The sequence below is a fragment of the Letharia lupina genome, assembly GCF_014066315.1.
Source record: "Letharia lupina isolate WasteWater1 chromosome Unknown contig_3, whole genome shotgun sequence".
In the NCBI taxonomy this organism is placed as follows: domain Eukaryota; kingdom Fungi; phylum Ascomycota; class Lecanoromycetes; order Lecanorales; family Parmeliaceae; genus Letharia; species Letharia lupina.
The window spans coordinates 79985-97398 of NW_023502972.1; the positions used below are offsets into that span (position 1 = coordinate 79985).

At 50.2% G+C, this 17414-nt stretch overlaps 7 protein-coding genes across 7 annotated transcripts; 6 read left to right on the top strand and 1 right to left on the bottom strand.

Annotated features, from left to right (window-relative positions):
• Positions 1-356: 356 nt before the first annotated feature.
• Positions 357-3599, top strand: HO133_006942 (uncharacterized protein; the record flags this gene model as incomplete). The annotated part of the gene is made up of 5 exons (XM_037297838.1): positions 357-884; positions 1124-1978; positions 2037-2166; positions 2230-2727; positions 2806-3599. The coding sequence occupies 5 exons, from the start codon at positions 357-359 to the stop codon at positions 3597-3599; spliced, it is 2805 nt and encodes a 934-aa protein (XP_037156473.1).
• Positions 3600-5282: 1683 nt separating this feature from the next.
• On the top strand, positions 5283-8510 carry HO133_006943 (uncharacterized protein; the record flags this gene model as incomplete). The annotated part of the gene is made up of 5 exons (XM_037297839.1): positions 5283-5991; positions 6043-6067; positions 6131-6745; positions 6852-8094; positions 8148-8510. 5 exons carry the CDS (start codon positions 5283-5285, stop codon positions 8508-8510), a joined length of 2955 nt encoding a protein of 984 aa, XP_037156474.1.
• Positions 8511-9640: 1130 nt separating this feature from the next.
• Positions 9641-10102, top strand: HO133_006944 (uncharacterized protein; the record flags this gene model as incomplete). Its single annotated transcript, XM_037297840.1, has 1 exon — positions 9641-10102. One exon carries the CDS (start codon positions 9641-9643, stop codon positions 10100-10102), a length of 462 nt encoding a protein of 153 aa, XP_037156475.1.
• A 518-nt stretch (positions 10103-10620) lies between these two features.
• On the top strand, positions 10621-11668 carry HO133_006945 (uncharacterized protein; the record flags this gene model as incomplete). Its single annotated transcript, XM_037297841.1, has 2 exons — positions 10621-10884; positions 10937-11668. 2 exons carry the CDS (start codon positions 10621-10623, stop codon positions 11666-11668), a joined length of 996 nt encoding a protein of 331 aa, XP_037156476.1.
• An 875-nt stretch (positions 11669-12543) lies between these two features.
• On the top strand, positions 12544-13071 carry HO133_006946 (uncharacterized protein; the record flags this gene model as incomplete). Its single annotated transcript, XM_037297842.1, has 2 exons — positions 12544-12607; positions 12701-13071. 2 exons carry the CDS (start codon positions 12544-12546, stop codon positions 13069-13071), a joined length of 435 nt encoding a protein of 144 aa, XP_037156477.1.
• Positions 13072-13175: 104 nt separating this feature from the next.
• Positions 13176-13829, top strand: HO133_006947 (uncharacterized protein; the record flags this gene model as incomplete). Its single annotated transcript, XM_037297843.1, has 2 exons — positions 13176-13255; positions 13295-13829. The coding sequence occupies 2 exons, from the start codon at positions 13176-13178 to the stop codon at positions 13827-13829; spliced, it is 615 nt and encodes a 204-aa protein (XP_037156478.1).
• Positions 13830-14565: 736 nt separating this feature from the next.
• HO133_006948 (uncharacterized protein) lies at positions 14566-16020 on the bottom strand (the record flags this gene model as incomplete). The annotated part of the gene is made up of 4 exons (XM_037297844.1): positions 14566-15003; positions 15060-15229; positions 15279-15657; positions 15715-16020. The coding sequence occupies 4 exons, from the start codon at positions 16018-16020 to the stop codon at positions 14566-14568; spliced, it is 1293 nt and encodes a 430-aa protein (XP_037156479.1).
• Between the last annotated feature and the right edge of the window lie 1394 nt (positions 16021-17414).

Consider the following 17414-nt stretch of genomic DNA (forward strand, 5'->3'; position numbering starts at 1 on the left):
CGATAATACGGGATAGTACAACAGTAGCATTTGGAATTCCTATGATTACCAACTGGACCCTCCCTGTCTTCCTTGCCACGGGCTTTATCTACGCCAATTTGTATCTTCCGGGGAGATTGATAGAGAATACCATGCAACTTCTTCAAGCGCCATTCCAGCTTTGTGCAGAAAATGGCATCCATGTCCCACTCATATTTCTCGTGGCATTACCGCGGACATACATACACAACATCTTCTTCCACATGAACTGACACAAGCTTCAATATTTTGCCTATCCAGGAAACAATATGTTTATTTCTTTGTTCCTCACTTTGTTAAGCGTGCATCCTACTCTTGCTGCCATCATTTCACCGATCATGGTACTCGAATCATCTGGCAACGGCATGGTCTACGTTCCCGCCCCAAGTCCTACGAGTCTGGGTACTCAGATACAGTCGGGTCTTGGCAATACATCAACGCTCAGTACTCCATCCATAACTGGGACTCCCGCTACGAGTTCCAGTCTTTGGCCAGCGTCAATAACCTATGTTGCCCAATCGGGCAGCGTAGCCGTTGTCGGTGTGGCATTTACCACCATCGTCAATGGAACCTCCAAGATCACTACCACACAGCCTCAACAATCTCTAATTCCTCCAACCAAATCTGGATACAGTTTGATTGCGATTACAGTAGGCGGGAACATCACGACTCTCAACCTGAACAGTCTCCCAACTGCGACCGTGCCATCCGAGCCAACCGGTGTTCAAGTTGTGACACAAAGCGGGATCCCAGTCATCTACAGTCCCATCACACTACCAGGGTATAGCAATATCGAGCCGGCAGAGATCTCCACAAGCTTTACCGAGACTATCAATGGGCACACCACTGTCCAAGGAGGATGGTATGTACCATAACCCTACGTCATCACTGCAGATGTTGCAATGATTGCCACGAAATCCCTTGATGCTGAATGCTGTCTCTCTCAATGATTTGCTGACTTATTCGTCTCCGCAGGTGGCTTATCGGTATAGGGGGGATAATCTACCCTCCTAGAGGAAGACCCTGGAAAACAGGCTCAGGTGTTGGATGTCTTGCTGGGCCTCTACTTTGCCGGCACTCGTGTGTCGATATCGGTCTCTTCGAGGTTTGCTATCCTGGTGATGATGGCAGTGGTGGGGGCGGCGGCGGGGACGAAACAGGTCCACCCGGCTTCCCTGGTGGCCCCATTTATGGAGGAGGGGAGCCTGACGATGATCCCCCACCGTATGAACAGCCTCCACCAGACGAAGAGCCCGAACGGACGACTGAACCTGACGTTTCAAAGACATCAACAAGTTCAGCATCTGCAACCTCGGAGTCTGTAGCTCAGTATTTTCTTGTCGCAACACCAGGCGCGAATGTGGCAGGCATCAATGCTTTTCTCGGACAGATTGCGCCAAAGTCAGTGGGATCGTACGCTCCCATTTTCCCTACAAATACTGTCGATGGGGGATTTTGGACAGCCAATCTTTCATCTGACGGTGCAGCGTCAGCGTCGAGCCGGAGTGACATCTCTATTATCGCAACATACACAAATACGCCAGCATCTTACCCTACCTGGTCTCCTTCCGCGTTCAGCGATACGATGACAGTGGACCTAGAGACTCTTTACGCGAGCACCTTGCCGCCATCAGAGACTGCGGCAGCGAAAGTTCGTCGTGATATTTTGGATCAAGGGTCTTGGTCCGATTCTGACGTCTCGAACCACGGCCAATCCCTCAGGGGAGGCGCTGAGGCAAGAGACAATGACCATTTTCGGCGAAGAGAGTCCATTCAGATTCTCAAAAGAGACCCAGGTATTCGCGATGTTCGACAGCCTCTTAGCCCCGAGGATCTGTCCGTCCTGGCCTGGGCACCCGGTGTACCGTCCGTTGACAGGGTGGATTATATTTTCTCAGAGAGAAAAGGTGAGAACACCTGGGTATACATCCTGGATACGGGAGTAAACAGCTTGCATAAAGTACGGAACCCACTTATCCAATGGTAAGTGGTCGCTGACGTCACGTTGCCCACGGTAGGAATTTCGAGGGAACTGGCCCGGCCAATATGGTCGATTCAACATCGACCCGCAGGTCTTAAGGGATCCAACAGTTGATTGGTGGAAGCCGCAATTTGCGGCTTATGGTACCCAAGGCCACGGCACATGTAGTAAGTCATGTAGCTTCTTGTACACATTCGGGGCGTAAGTTTGCTAAGCTAGGGCATCAATAGTGGCCTCCAAAGTCTGCGGCGCAAGGACCGGTGTTGCGAAGCAAGCCACAGTGATATCTGTTATGCACGCTGAAACTATTGAATCGATACTCTCAGGCTTGAATCTAATCCTGAACAATATTTTTTCTCGGCAGGCAAAGGGTCAGGCTTTGCCAGGACGAACGGTCCTGTTGATGTCGTTTGCGACAAATCGACCAGGAATCGACCGATGGCAAGCAAACTATGAGAAGGCACTCCTTCAATCCATCATGAACCAAGGCGTAATCTGTGTGTGTTCAGCGGGAAACAGTGCCGAGACACTAGGCTTCCCCCGGACGGGTTATCCAGCAGCGCTGGCCAGTGCGACGTTCCCTTTGATTCCCGTTGGTGCGGTGGACACTACTGGCAACATTGCTCGTTTCTCTCAACAAGGGATGGTTTACACCGTTGGTGTCAATTCTCCTTGTGCTTCCTTTGACAGCAATCTACTGGAAGATTCTGCCGACGGAACATCTGGAGGTGAGCGACTACACACCAAGCAGAACCCTCCGATCGACCCTGTAGGCTGACTTGGCTTGTATTATCTTTTGCGAGCAGCTGCCGCCATATTTGCAGGTCTGGTAGCCTTGAAGCTGAGCGAGCCAGGTGACGTCTACGGCTTCAACGGCGTCGACAAAAGACAATACCAACAACTCGTCAAAAACTACTACACCGTCGGCTACAACAGCCGCCAACCTGGCTTACGGTCCGTACACCCTCCCGGATCGTGGTACCGTCCCGCATCGTACGCGCCCGTGGCGTGGAATGGGCTCGACGGGTCGCAGAACAACATCTGCCCTCTAATCTGGGCGCCACAGGGGGAATTCAAGAAACGACAGACGACCGATCCCGCCACATCCTCCGACGTTTGCGCCGCGTACACCTCGCATTCGGTCATCATATACTCGCGCGCGGAGAAAAACTGTCTGGGCAGCATATCCACCTGCGCCTTCGACTACTTCCTCTACTCCGTCTCCAGCCCCACCGGCATCCCATCCGATATCTGCAACGACGATGGCTACATCGGCTCCACGCAAGAGACCAGCCAAAGCAACTCCATCGCATTTACCCTCCCCCCGACCACCGGCGGCACCACCAACGAAGACCTCAATTTCGTGTACTCTTGGACCAACGATGAGATTTCGGGCTGGATAACAGGCGGCAGCTTGACGGCACCCGTAGCCTGCGTTTCGGAACTGCCGCCGAGTGCGTCGTTGACGGACACATGTACGTTGGAAGAGCCGGATTCGCAGGCGCAGAAGAGGGCGGTAGGTCCGATCATCCAGCCGGGCGTACATCCCGTGACGTACGTATATGGGGCGTGGGCGAGGTGCGTCTGGGGATCTGTTTAGGGTGGAGGGTATCCCCTCAACTGGCACCTGGGCCGTAAAACGTCTTGGCGCGCAGGGTTGAACCCCTGAAGTTCACGCCCTGCCCGTCGATGGGATATAGGCGTGGTTGTTGCAGCGGTATATGAAGTGAGCAAAAGACCTTTTGTGGGTGTGGGTGTATCTGCTTGATGTGTCAAGCTATGAAGTCTGGCGAGCTAGATACTATGATTTTCCAAAGATGCTACTTCACGCGAAATAGATAAAGTCTAAAAGTGTCAGACAGCTACGACCATTTGCAAGTCCGGGAGAACGAGGCCAGAAGGTCTGGGGGTCGCTAAGGGCGTTAATAGCTAATCCGCACACAAGTTCAAATTTGTGACTTGGAATACATAGCACCCTCAAGATGGTAATAGCGGCTGTTGTCATGTTGTAGACATTCCAAAATTGAGCGGTACTAGTACTAGTACATGATTCGGCCCGGGTGCGGAAGTTGCCGCGGGCCTTTTGACTTTTTCAACAAATCCAATAAATCCTTCATGGCTTAGATTAGTGATCCGCCATGCGAGTGTAACAAGGAAAAAAAGGGGTGGCAGGACTATTGATCTAGACCGATGGTTGGCATACCTCGACTCGTCCTAGAATCATCTGCCGCATTTTGGAACCATCCTGGACTAATTAGTAGTCCGGGTGGACCGTCCGGACCAGTAACGCCGAAAGTGAGAACGGATCAGCCTTGGCGAAGAGCGGGAACACGATCACCACTGCAGTCAAATTGGCCATCATGTTGAACTTATTCGAGATGGACGAATTATTCATCCTGGTGACTCCAGACCCTGTTCTATTTGCAGTGGTAAATCAAGTGTTCCAGAATACAAGGTGGCTAAGATGAAGCTGGGACGACAGGGGGCCAACTTTTACCTGATCGGCTGCACTTACGCTTACCGAAGGAATCTTTGGGGTAAGATTCGTCACAAGTCTTATCGCAACATGCAGATAGGTAGTCCGCGACTTGCGATCTACCGCTCGGTGCGGTCCACCGGTTTGTCTGATCCGTCACACCCCCGGTAGTGCCCGTACAATCAACAGTCAGCACTAATGCATGTCGTGTCATGAGGGCGCGGATCGGTGTGCTTGCCATTCCTAATCCATCTGACCGAGATCCACTCATATGCCAGTCTTGCACGCACCTCGCAGCTGATTAGCTCATGCAAGCCTGCGTTTTGCCCTTGGGTCCGTTTCAGTCAGAACCAAGGCTTCGAAGGGGGTTCGTTTCCCCCACTCCTTGCAACCCGCTTACACCCCACTTTGCGTCTCTGGGGTGCCGAGTGCCGTCTCAATGATGAGCTTTGGCGAGGCCTACTTTTTCAGGCATTCAGCTTTGAAGACCTTCTTCCCAGGTAGCTAGCTAACTCGTCTCTTTCACACACCGCGAAATTCTTCTTCTTCTTGGACTTCCACTTCCTCCTGTACTTCCGCCTGCAGGGCCGCAAGACTTTCCGCTACACTCTTACAAGGCTAGCTCGAAAATCCCACTTCGCAATCTCGTCTTCGGATACTGGTTCATTTCACCGGTGATGAACAGCGACTGCTAAGTCTTGTGGTGCAATTATAAGCCAGCTGCCAGCACTCTTTAATAGTAGCGTAAACTGCAAGAAACGCAGATTCTTGTCCTATCGCCTCGTGGCTTTCGCCTCGCGCCTTGCAATGGCAGCCTTTGGGGTCGGAGCCGGAATCGTCGGTGTTATTGGGCTCACAATTCAGATCACTCAAGTCGTCGTCCAATTTGGGCTGGAGTGGAAAAATGCGCCTGCGGAGGCGAAGCGCTTTAGTCGTGAGCTCCGGAACTTAAAAACTGTGCTCTCAGAGACGAGGACAAATTTCCTTGACGATCCTACCTTCAAAGAAGCTTTTCAGGATCGGAAATCCATTCTGCTATCGGAACATGGCCCAAATGCTGCCACGGCTACTGATCCGAAATTGTCTATCGAGTCTTGCAAGGCAGAGCTTGAAAAGGTACTAGACGAACTGAAGAAGAGACATGAAGGACGTCGAATCAGCTGGGAGAAGTTGAAGGGGTTTTTCCTTGCCAAAAGCACCCAGGATTCAATGGACCACCTCCGTCGTTATTGTCAGGCCTTGAATGACATGTTTTCGATGGACGCACTGACACTGGGCGTCAACATTCATACGGAAGTGAGAGAAGCGAGGAGGGAACAGAAAGAATGGCACAATGATGAAGAAAATCGGAGAATTCTGACATGGATCTCCACCCTAAGCTTTGAGGAAAAGCAGACGGATATTCTTTCCAAGCGTTATCCCGGGACTGGAGAATGGCTGTTGGATCAGGACGAATTCCAAAGCTGGCGTAATGGTGTTCGTGATGTGCCCTCGGTACTGTGGTGTCCTGGCATAAGTAAGCTTCTACATGCCTCTCTATTGGCTTTGATGACTGACCCGTCAATAGTTGGGGCGGGGAAGTCCGTAATGACGTATGTTTACTATCATATAAACCATCGTCTCAGTCAGACCTGTACTAGACTAATTTCATGAAGGTCGATTGTCATTGAACATCTCCAACGGTTCTTCACTGCGGACAACGTGTCGATTTCCTACATCTACTGTGACTACAAGGATCGCGAAAGCCAGACCACAATCAACCTCATCTCGAGTCTGGTACGACAAGTAGTCTTACTACTGGGAGAAATGCCTGAAGAATTGCGAGACCTGTACACCGAACACCGGAAGGGTCAAAGCTCACTGTCACTCGAAGAACTCTCTAGGTTACTTTCATCCCTATCAAACCACTTCGGAAGGTCTTTCATTGTAGTTGATGCTCTGGATGAGCATTTCGACAACAAAGATGAGAAGAACGCAGGGCGGATGGCTCTACTGGATGTCCTTCTGAATCTGCCGCAATATCGGTATCAGAACAGTAACATTTCTAGAGGTTATAGGCTCTTTTTCACATCACGAGAAAATGGCTTGATAGAAGAACGACTCGAGGGATGCGTTCGCCTTGACATTCGCGCAGCAGATTCCGACATTGAATCATACCTGCGTTCTCGAATTTGCAATCCTACCGAGTTCAGGTTTGCGAAGGAGGTGCAGAACGATGCTAACCTTGGCAATCTGATAGTTAGTCGGCTAGTGGAAAAGGCTCGAGGCATGTTAGTTATCACGTCGTCCTATAAGTCTGCGTCCAGAACGTAATAATGACCTTTCCAGGTTTCTTCTACCGCGTCTACATTTAGACCGACTTAGGTGTACGACAAGTGTTCGTAATCTTCGAAAGGCATTGGAGTCTCTACCAACGAGATTGGATGAGACATACGACGAAGCAATGACTCGTATTAAAGCTCAGGTCGAGGATCACAGAGAGCTCGCATTATCCGCTCTGTCTTGGATCTCGAATGCGAATCGACCACTCCATATTGACGAGTTACGTCATGCGTTGGCCGTCTCACCTGGAGACCCAAGCTTAAACAAACAAGCACTTGTGGACCAAAAAGATATCATATCAGTATCTGCGGGACTGATTACGCTCGATGCTCAAAGTAGTACGATTCGCTTAGCACACTTCTCAGTTGAGGAGTATTTCGGGAGCAGAAAACAAATATTGTTCCCAGATGTAGACAGTCAGATCGCAAAGACTTGTCTCACTTATCTTTCATTTGATACTTTCGAAAATGGACGCTGTTCATCTGCTGTGGAGTATGAAGCTCGGTTAGAAGTCAATTGTTTGCTCGCGTATGCTGCCCGGAATTGGGTTCATCATGCCTACAGAGCGAAGGAGCATACTGTCGAGGACCTAGCTCTGGGTTTCTTAAGGAACAGTCATAGAGTGGCGTGCTCCGATCAAGTTATGCGGATGCCTGACTACATCGGGACTGAGCGATTCGAATTTCGCGACGGCCTCCTAGTACCACGTCAGGTTTCTGGAGTGCACCTTGCTGCACGCTTTGGCTTAGTAAGTATCATAGAGAGGCTTATAGAAGATGGGGCAGAAGTGGACTCCAAAGACAGTCAAGGTCAAACACCGCTATCGTACGCGGCCAAGGACGGTCGTGAGACAATAGTAAAGCTTCTTGTGGATCGGGGCGATGTGGTAGCAGACTCTAAGGATGAATTTGGCCGAACACCGCTGTCACACGCGGCCCAGGAGGGGCATGAGAGGGTGGTGAAGCTTCTTATGGATGTGAAAGATATGGAAGTAGACTCTAAGGATGATATTGGCCGAACACCGCTGTCACACGCGGCCATGATGGGGCATGAGAGGGTGGTGAAGCTTCTTATGGATGTGGAACATGTGGAAGTAGACTCTAAGGATGATTTTGGCCGAACACCGCTGTCACACGCGGCCCAGGGGGGGCATGAGAGGGTGGTAAAGCTTCTTATGGATGTGAAAGATATGGAAGTAGACTCTGAGGATGAAGATGGGCAAACACCGCTGTCATTCGCGGCCATGGGGGGGTATGAGATGGTGGTGAAGCTTCTTGTGGATGTGGAAGGTGTGGAAGTAGACTCTCGAAGGATGAATGGGGCCGAACACCGCTGTCACACGCGGCCCAGGGGGGGCATGAGAGGGTGGTGAAGCTTCTTGTGGATGTGGAAGATGTGAAGGTAAACTCTAAGGATGATCTTGGCCGAACACCGCTGTCACACGCGGCCCAGGGGGGGCATGAGAGGGTGGTGAAGCTTCTTGTGGATGTGGAAGATGTGGAAGTAGACTCTGAGGATCAATTTGGCCGAACACCGCTGTCACACGCGGCCATGATGGGGCATGAGAGGGTGGTGAAGCTTCTTATGGATGTGGAAAATGTGGAAGTAGACTCTGAGGATGAAGATGGGCAAACACCGCTATTATACGCGATAGCAGGAGGGCATAAGACGGTGGTGAAGCTGTTGGAAGAAGCGCTGAAACTTTCAAGATAGAGGAGTATGATTGGAGATCCAGTAGGGGTAGTGATAGTGGTACGCTATATCCTCTCAACTCTCTAGCGCTTGATTTCATTTTGGCATAGCACGTCGGCGTATATTTTTCCGTCTGGGCACGGAGAGAAGACTCTCCAGGTGTGCGTTCCCTAATAATCATCTCCTCTGAAGGTATCCTGCACATGAAACCCCTTTTTATTGAACACTATCGATCTTGTCTCATCAACCTTCCATTTCGCAAATCGTAGGACTCGCTAAACATCCCGTTGCCGCACGTTCTGATCACTGCTCACGTGCAATGCTGAAGGAAACGGCCGAGCTGAAGCTATTGAAGGAGCTGTTTGGCTCCTCTGTGAGCAGTCTGCCTAATTGTGTTCCCTTTTGGCTCACCTACGATTGCTAGGCTTTTCCCGGACTGCAGTCGGAGAGCTGTTGTCTCTTCTTCTTCCCGCTCTCGCCCCTTTGATTGTAAGTAGGTGAGTATTCTGCGCGCAGTTTGTAACGCTCGTTTTAGGCATCTTGCAGATTTGAGCTAGATCATTATAACGGAGGTTTCTGCTTCTTTCTTTCGTTCTCCCTCAATCTTCAGTATTTGCTGGAAAAGGTGGAAATCACGATTTGAGACTGCACCCAGTCCTTCAGATTCCCGATAAACGTGCGAGGGGCTTGACCGTCAGTGCTTAGGGTTGGCAGTCATGCCGCCTTTCACTGTCGGGCAGGACCCCTCCTCTTTAATTTTAGTGTGAACTTTCCTTCGGATGATGAGCAGCGCAATGTTGGTTGGACATTCTCAAGTTAGGACGGATTGTTTGTCAATGGCACTCGAACAAAGAAGCCTTTGACGTCTTCGGCTTTTCTAGCTATTATATATAGCAACTTACGGTCGCAAAGCGTCACCCTTGTCTTTTCATTGTCGTTGCTAACAATATAATTTTTCTGGAAAAGGAAGCACCGGAAAGTCCTTTGCTCCAAGTCTTTGCGTTTCTCAAACATGTTTTCACCCGGCCTCAACGACGGATTTCTTCTTTGTTCTCCGCTTTCTCATAAACAGCTCCTCGCCCAAGTTGATTCACCAGAAAAACCATTCACAGAAAAGCCAACCAGATCAAAAACCATCAGTTAACGTAACCATGAACTCCATCCTCGTAGCCGTCCTCTTAGCATCCACCGCCCTCTCGTCACCACCCCGCCTCCACCCTGTACCTGACACCACCAATACCACCATTCATACCCGTCAAGTCCCCACCGGCATGGGTTCCGACTCCGGCGTCTTAATCAGCACCTTCACCAACGCGAACTGCAAAGGGGATGGCGTCAGCAATGTCGACATGATCTACGACATCGAGGTCGCGCAGCAGCTGCGGTCTTATTCGTTGAGTGCCGAAGTGGGTTCCGACGATATCCTAAGTGTCTGGGCCGATATGGACTGGGATCCGACAGGCTCCAAGCCGGTTGATCCGAGCCTGAACGGCAACACCAACGCCGCTTGTGCGCAGTTCGTGTATGATCTGGAAGATGCAGACACAACAAAAGGGTGTCACACGCTTCCGAATGTGGTGGGGTGCATGATAATGTCGGTCGCCCAAAACTAATGGATGTGGTCATGGAGGGTCTGGACATGATGATGATTTGACGAGGCGGGCGTCATAGTTGTTAGGTCTGATTATCAATGCAGTTCTTCTTTTGTACGGTCTAAATTACATTTCCTCATTTGCAGCCAGTGATGATACTGCCTCTGTCCTATAAGGGAATGAATTGCTTCAGCGAAGACGGATTGGATGATGCAGTGACCAAGAAGCGACAGCTTCGCCCAGTAGCTGTGCCGAGCACCTGACTACGTTTCCAGCAGAGATTTTCATTTGACGCGAAGATCAGTCGCATTTTCAGTTTCCAAACGTCGGGTTTATTACCACCAAAAAGCCTATGCTGACATTTGAAAGAATTCTTTGCCTCATCTTGCCTCGTCGCCTTGTTTGTTGTTTGCACTTTTCGTATTTGCCACCACGACGTGCAGATTTCCGAATGCTCTTTCCTGCCAGCGCAACATCTATCTTCCAGTCATCTTTTCTTTCTCTACCTTCCCACGATTCCTATGCGACAGAAGCCAAGTATGGACGCGCTTGCTGAAATTTGGTCTCGTTCTGGACAAAGGTCTGAGGATCTCTACAAAGGCACAACCGACGAGATCATCAAAGAGCTCAAAGCCTGGATTGTAGCTCGCAATGTCAGGAACGAAACTAACATGAGACTACTCTGGGACTTTTTTGATACCAACGACGCCATCTCCGGCCTTCAAAACCAGTCTGAATATCTCGATGATCTCCGTATCGCCGCTTTCAAAGCCAAACACGTAAAAAGTGTAGAACGTGTCAAGGTGAGAGAGCTTTCGCTTATGGGCAACGCCAAGCACTGAAACCGCACCCCAGGAGTTCAAAGAAGAGAGGGACAAACTAACCCTGCGCGCATCATACCTACTTTCAACATTGAGCCATCGAGGACTCAAGTGGACGGGGATGCCCTGTACCCCGGCATGGACTGAAATGGACTCAGAGGTCTGTGCATTTTTAAAAACAAAAGATCGAAGATTCGATGCCGAGAAACAGCTGGAGATTTTGGAAATGGAACATGAAATTGCCGAATGGCGGCTGGAGCACGCAAGGAGAGAGGCAGTGGAGGCAGCTCGCCTGGTTGGAGTAGGCAATACCAACGATCAGAATGCAACTCCTCGAGCGCACCGCGTTGCCCTGGTCGGTTCTGGAGGTCAAGAAGACGGCCCGAGAGCCCCTGCAAGCTATAGTCTTCCGGCTCTTGTCGATGTTACCGGCCTCCTTCCGCGTCCGCGTCCACGCGCCGAGGACAATTCTGAGAATCCTCTCTTACCTGGTCCCATGGATACTATCGAAGAAGAGCTCAACGAAGAGGAGACGGCCGAGGCCATCGCTCGGGAAATTGACAACATGGAAACCACCGAGGAACCAGCTAAGGTCGGAAAGAAGTCAAAGGCTAAGATAAGGGATGCGCGGAGAAAGAAGGCGAGAGTCCGAGCGATGGAGACTGCTAAAGCAGAGAGAGCCTCGAAGGATGATGTCGTGGACAAGGAACTGAGTGACCAAATGTCGAAAGCGTCTGTGTCGAGTCCTAAAAATTGTGATGATTGAATACACCGAGGCATCAACTCTGTCCGATCTTCTCTTAATATCAGAATGATGGTCTTCATCGGCCTGCATACTAATACGATGCAATTGTTGCGTCCAAAGCGGAGCGTCCTTATAGACGAAGATGATTTGTTCTTGATTCATTAGCGCTGCCTGTTTCGGCCGAGCTGTGCAACGATAGAAGCCTTGTTGTATCGATCACCATGTTCAAGACTGGCAATGGATAGACAAGACCGAATTTCCTCGAAATGAGTCTCAGGCTGAAAGATACAGCAACCCCGGCAAGATCCAGAAAAAACATATCTCTTGCTAGCTCAGTGCTCTTACTCGGGGGTTCCCCCCGGAGCGTTTAAGCCAGCCGACCAGGACTTCTGTTGAGCACGCGTGACTGCAAATTTACCGGGCTTACATCAAAGATTTGCCCAGAAACCTAACGTCATTGTGTTTCGTACCAGTGTTTTCAGAAGATAAATGTTCTGACAGTCATTGTTGACAAACCATACATAGTGGATGCTTCTCGGGATTGGGTTGGCTTGAGCGCGCCCGCAAAACCTGCTTGTGCCCGCTGATTCTCGTGGTGCAGGACTTGGCATGCATAAACAGGATCTTTCGGGTGGAGAAAGGGGGTTTTATGCGTCATCCATGCAAGACGATGACATGTGGGCTTAGCATCTCAGCCTTGTGTGTCTCTGACCGCGAGCGGCTGGAGCTTTGGACCCTCGCCAAGCTAAAATCACCAATCCCCCATCTTCATCGCGACTCTGCTGAGAAGGCAATGACTTTCGATGGTAGATCTCCCTGCCTTTAGTGACCAAAACCTAGCTTGAGCCTTTTTGCTTGCGACTTCCATCACGCCAAGACTGGCAGCAACAGCAGATATGTCATTTGGTTTTAGTACTGGGGACATTCTAGCAGTCTCGAAGCTTGCGCATGATATCTGGGGTTAGATCCGGGACTCCTCTGATCAGTTCAAAGCGATACGGACAGAGTAAACTCATTGAGATCTTCCAAGACAATTGCTAATCAGGACCAGAGTCCGAGGTCTCTATATTGTCCTTGATGATGCTGCCCAAAGCCTACCTGGACCAAAGCTCGACCAAAAGCAGATGTCTCGTCTGGCATCCTTGGTACAAGCCTGTCAGGGTGTCCATGATGATACGAACGCTGTACTCGAGGAGTTTGAGAGTCTTGGTGTAAAGTCATCAAGTCTAAAGGTTATGACGCAGAAGGCACGGAAGAAGATTACTTGGGATGAGGAAGGTACCGAAGTTCTTCGAGGTCGCATCATCTCGAATACCATGTTTCTCAATGCCTTCTCTAAAATGGACTTCTCCATTGAATTTCTCCTCGCAGAAAAGTGCAATCCTGGGTCAACGACAAGAAGGAACAGAGAAATGGCTGCTTGAATCGGGAGGGTTCCAGGGGTGGATGAGCCACAATCGAGCGACACTGCTTTGCATAGGCATGTCAGGTGCAGGTGGGTAACCTTCGCCTTAGAAGTGGACTCTCAATGGAAGATGACTGGCTACCAGGGAAGACCGTGCTGGCCTCGATTGCTATCGAACATCTGGTCAATACATTTCGCAGCCAGTGAGTTATTGGAGTAGCGTACATATTCTGCGACTACAGGACACAAAATGAGCAAACACTTCTGAATCTACTTACTAGCCTTCTGAAGCAACTCCTTCTACACAAGTCTGCGGTTCCTGAAGGTATACGAAGTTTGTATGAGCAGCACAACAACGGAAGTAAAACCGCTCAGCCAATTCTCGATGAAGTCTTCGAGTCACTTCAATTGATAGCTGCAAGCTTTTCGCAGGAATGTATTGTGGTAGACGCACTCGACGAAGTGCAGCAACATGGCAAACTGCTCCAAAGCTTGTTGCCGAAAGTTTTTGAACTACAAGCCACAAAACCCTTCAACTTGATGCTAACCTCGCGTGAGATTCCGCGGCTAACGGAGGAAGTTCACAGCCATTTTACCCTGAAAGTGCGTGCCAGCGACGACGACGTTAGAAGACATGTGGACGGGCGTATGGACGAGTTGCCGAGATTTGTTTCTAGAGATCCGAAGATGCAGCAAACCATCAAGGATGCTATTGCATCTGCGGTAGATGGAAAATATGTCCCTTCCAGGATCTGGAGCCATTGGTTCAGATTGTAATGCAGAAAGCCAGGTTTCTGCTGGCCCGGCTACATTTTGAATCTTTGGTTGAGTCGTGGTGGGGTACAACAAGGAACTTCTTGATGTTCGGTCGGAATCCCTGAATTTTTACCCCCTGGGGGACGATTGGATATAGGCCCCTTTCCTGCACCGGCAGGTGGCTTTTCATTTGTGTTGATCTCTTTCAAAGATATAGTACACTTTTTGCACTGTCTACGCCGGACAGACACTGGGATATATGTTAGCGCTGGGGTACGAGAACATCCCTGTTCAGGCATGTACTCAATCTGCTCTCCTCAGCGTTGACCCCGCTCAACCACTTCTTGACATTCACCTGGGTGTCCCATATGTGTGTGATATCCGTGAAGATGAGACCACTAACAACCGTTTGTGCTATGAACCCACCAAAATCATTCCTGTTGGCTTGCGTAGTGACTTATGTCAAGGTGTCGCAGAATAGACAAAGTGCCTAGGAATCCAACAGGTTTGATCCAGACAGGTCTCTACGATGCTCCCGTGAACGAGTCCCTGCTTGCTCCAAAGCCCGAGGTTGTGGTGCGCATAGACTCTCCCTAAACATTAATTGACGCATGAAAGAAATGTCGATAAAGTCGCCTTTTGCGGAGTGTGTTGTAGGACAACTTTTGAATCTATTATGCCGATGCTACCAAATATCCTACACTCTATCGAATCTATACCAAAATCTGTGATAGCGAACACAAACCATCAGCACACCTCACGACTCAAGGCAACGCAATTTCTCAAACAACTTGACCGCATCCTCATTTTGCGCCACCAAATCCCGATCCCAGATCCAATGCATACTAGTGTCGAGATACTGCTTCATCTTTTCCACGTCGTCACCGACCCCAGGCAGCTGCATCGAGAGCATATGTCCCGTCTCCCTGCTTGTTTGCACTACACGCTGGGAGCGAGGACGGCGGATCTGGTCGTACGCAGCGAGCGCTGTAGGTACGTCTTTGGGTGTGACGACTTTTGTAAACAGTGCGGAGAGCACACAGGCGTCTTCGATGGCTTGACCGGCACCTTGGCCTTGGAAGGGTGTCGTGGCGTGCGCTGCATCGCCCATCATTGCGACGCGACCTCTGTGGAAGAATGGGGCGGGAGGACTGTCGAAGAGGGCCCAAGCGGAGACGGTGGGGAGGTTGAGGAGCTAAAATTGAATGGTGAGCGTGGGAGCAGGGTTTGGTAGGGGCATTGGAGAGGTACTTTTACGATCTTTCGTGCAGGTTCGCCCCAGTCCTTGAACGAAGAAGTAAGCTCCTCATGGTCAGCGGGCACAATCCACTTCTCATGCGGCCACTTTTTGAGACCAAAGTGGAATACGCCACAATTAAGATTTTTGCCGAAGTCGATGGGGTAACTGAGAGCTACCTGGCCTTTATGGCTGTCAGTCTTGGCAATGTTGGATCATGATTAGGTATTTACCTGGACCACAAAGTACAACGGCATTCTGAGCGTCCTCGGGCCCTATTACTTCAATCGCCCTATCCATTGGCAACAGCCCCCTGTATATGACTGCTCCGGAGAAGACTGGTTTGGCAGCCTCCTCTCCGACCAGCAACTCTCGTACCCTGCTGTGTACGCCATCGGCTCCAATGGCTACATCAGCAGTAGCAGTGGTACCGTCATTGAAGTGTAGTATCACACCATCTTCTGTCTCTTCAAGATCCTGCAGCCTTTTGTTGAAATGAGCGCGCTGAGCGGGGACTTGTTTGACCAGCTCGTCGAGGAAGCGTGCGCGATGTACGCTCTGACTGCGATTTTTTGGGGCACTGATGAGTGCGCCTTCTTTTTCTCCTACGCCCTTTGATTCTAAGGATCAGTAGGTGTCACTGAGTCTTGAGATCAAGCCATGACTTACGACCCTAAAAACCTGGAATATATCGGAGTGAGAGGACCAAAGATTTCTAGTGGCATGCTTCTCCATCGCTTGCCATGCGGCGGACCCTATGAGCTGGAGTGCTCGCTCGGCATTGTTTCCTATTACGACTCCAGCACCAATCTCGCTAAACGTGGAAGCGGCTTCGTATACTTGCACATCGACGTGTGGCTGTTTCAGGAGGCCGATAGCCAGACACAGGCCACCAATGCCTCCGCCGATGATGGCTAACCTGATGGCCTTCTCCGAAGAGCTGATACCGTTGGTGGCATGTGGGATAGATCCCATTGTCCGATCTTACAAGGCTGCGAGGCAACGGTGGAGCTGTTCGGGTTGTGGGAACTGATGGGAGAAGTATGTTGCGGCACTGGTCAAAGTTGAAGATGTGGAAAAAACGTCTTCTGGCATTCTGCTTATATAGGTTAGAGCTAGTTCCATGCGAATCCTTCAGCTGTCCACACAAGCATGCAAAATATGCATGCTGCAGATGGATGTTCGAGAGGATTCCTGATATGCGAACAGCCGAGTCCATCCGACAGACGTCGTTCCAGAACGTGGTCAAGAAACCAGTACTCTACAGAAGTCCTTCGGAGAACCCGAGGTTCTGCCGTGAAAAATCCACTAGTGTGAGAGCAGATATTCGCGTGGCGATCAAACAAAATACCGGAGAATTCTGGAAAACTTGTCAATTGTGTTTTGAGATGAAAGATCGTCAGTGCTGTGTGAATGCACGCAGCCATCTTCGTGCAGCCGCTGCTTGAGACTTGCGGTGAGCCAGAATTTTCAACCCCGAGACCGAGATTCCTGGGCCTAGATGCTCCACTTCGCACAATCTGCTCCCTCTTGCACTCATGCCGCGACAGCATTAGACCTTGTCCCTACTCGCAGTCTGAGGCTGAGAGAAAGGTAAAGGGATATCATATAGACGGTCTGTTTTACAAAAGCTGCTTGATCATACCGCACGCAACACCATCACCGCGAAGCAAAGAAAATGGCAATCATTGCTTGATTGTTGAACCACAGCGTAGAGAACAATATTTTGAAGTAGAGTATGTCTCCAATCAATCCTGGCTACCGGAGAGCAGACTAGAGACATCTACTGTCTCGTGCCCAATGGCCAAGTCACAACCACAACGGCCCACATCATTCTCAAACGGACGAGGAAAAGTACGTGCTGCAAGGCAGAGGTATTTTTTGTTGGATGATGAGACAGAAATGATCAATAGTGTAGGATGGTGTTTATACCAAAGAGCACTGCAAAGGCCTTCCGGTTGGATGGTGAAACAATGACCGTTTCGAACCTTCATACGCCAAGCGGCTTCGGGCATCTGCTGTCAGCACTTGGTTATCGCACCACCCAACACAATCTTGCTCCAGGCGGGCCTAGATGTAAGGATGTTGTAAAGTGGGTCGCGAGTGGTTGGAGCAAGAAGTTAGCTTACGGCGTTTAGCAGTATGCGCTATTTGCATTGAAGATCCCACTGCAGTAGATCTGCATTGTAAGCACAATGCAGCTCGAAAGTGCGACCAGTGTCGGGTCGATGGTCACTTCGGCGCTTCCGTGGCTAATGTTACCTTACTTGAAGCGTGATCCGTCAATGTGACGAGGGATCTCGGCTGCATCTATTACCCTCGTCTCCGAATTGGACTCCACTTCCTACCGGCCGTACCTTGCATTTGCA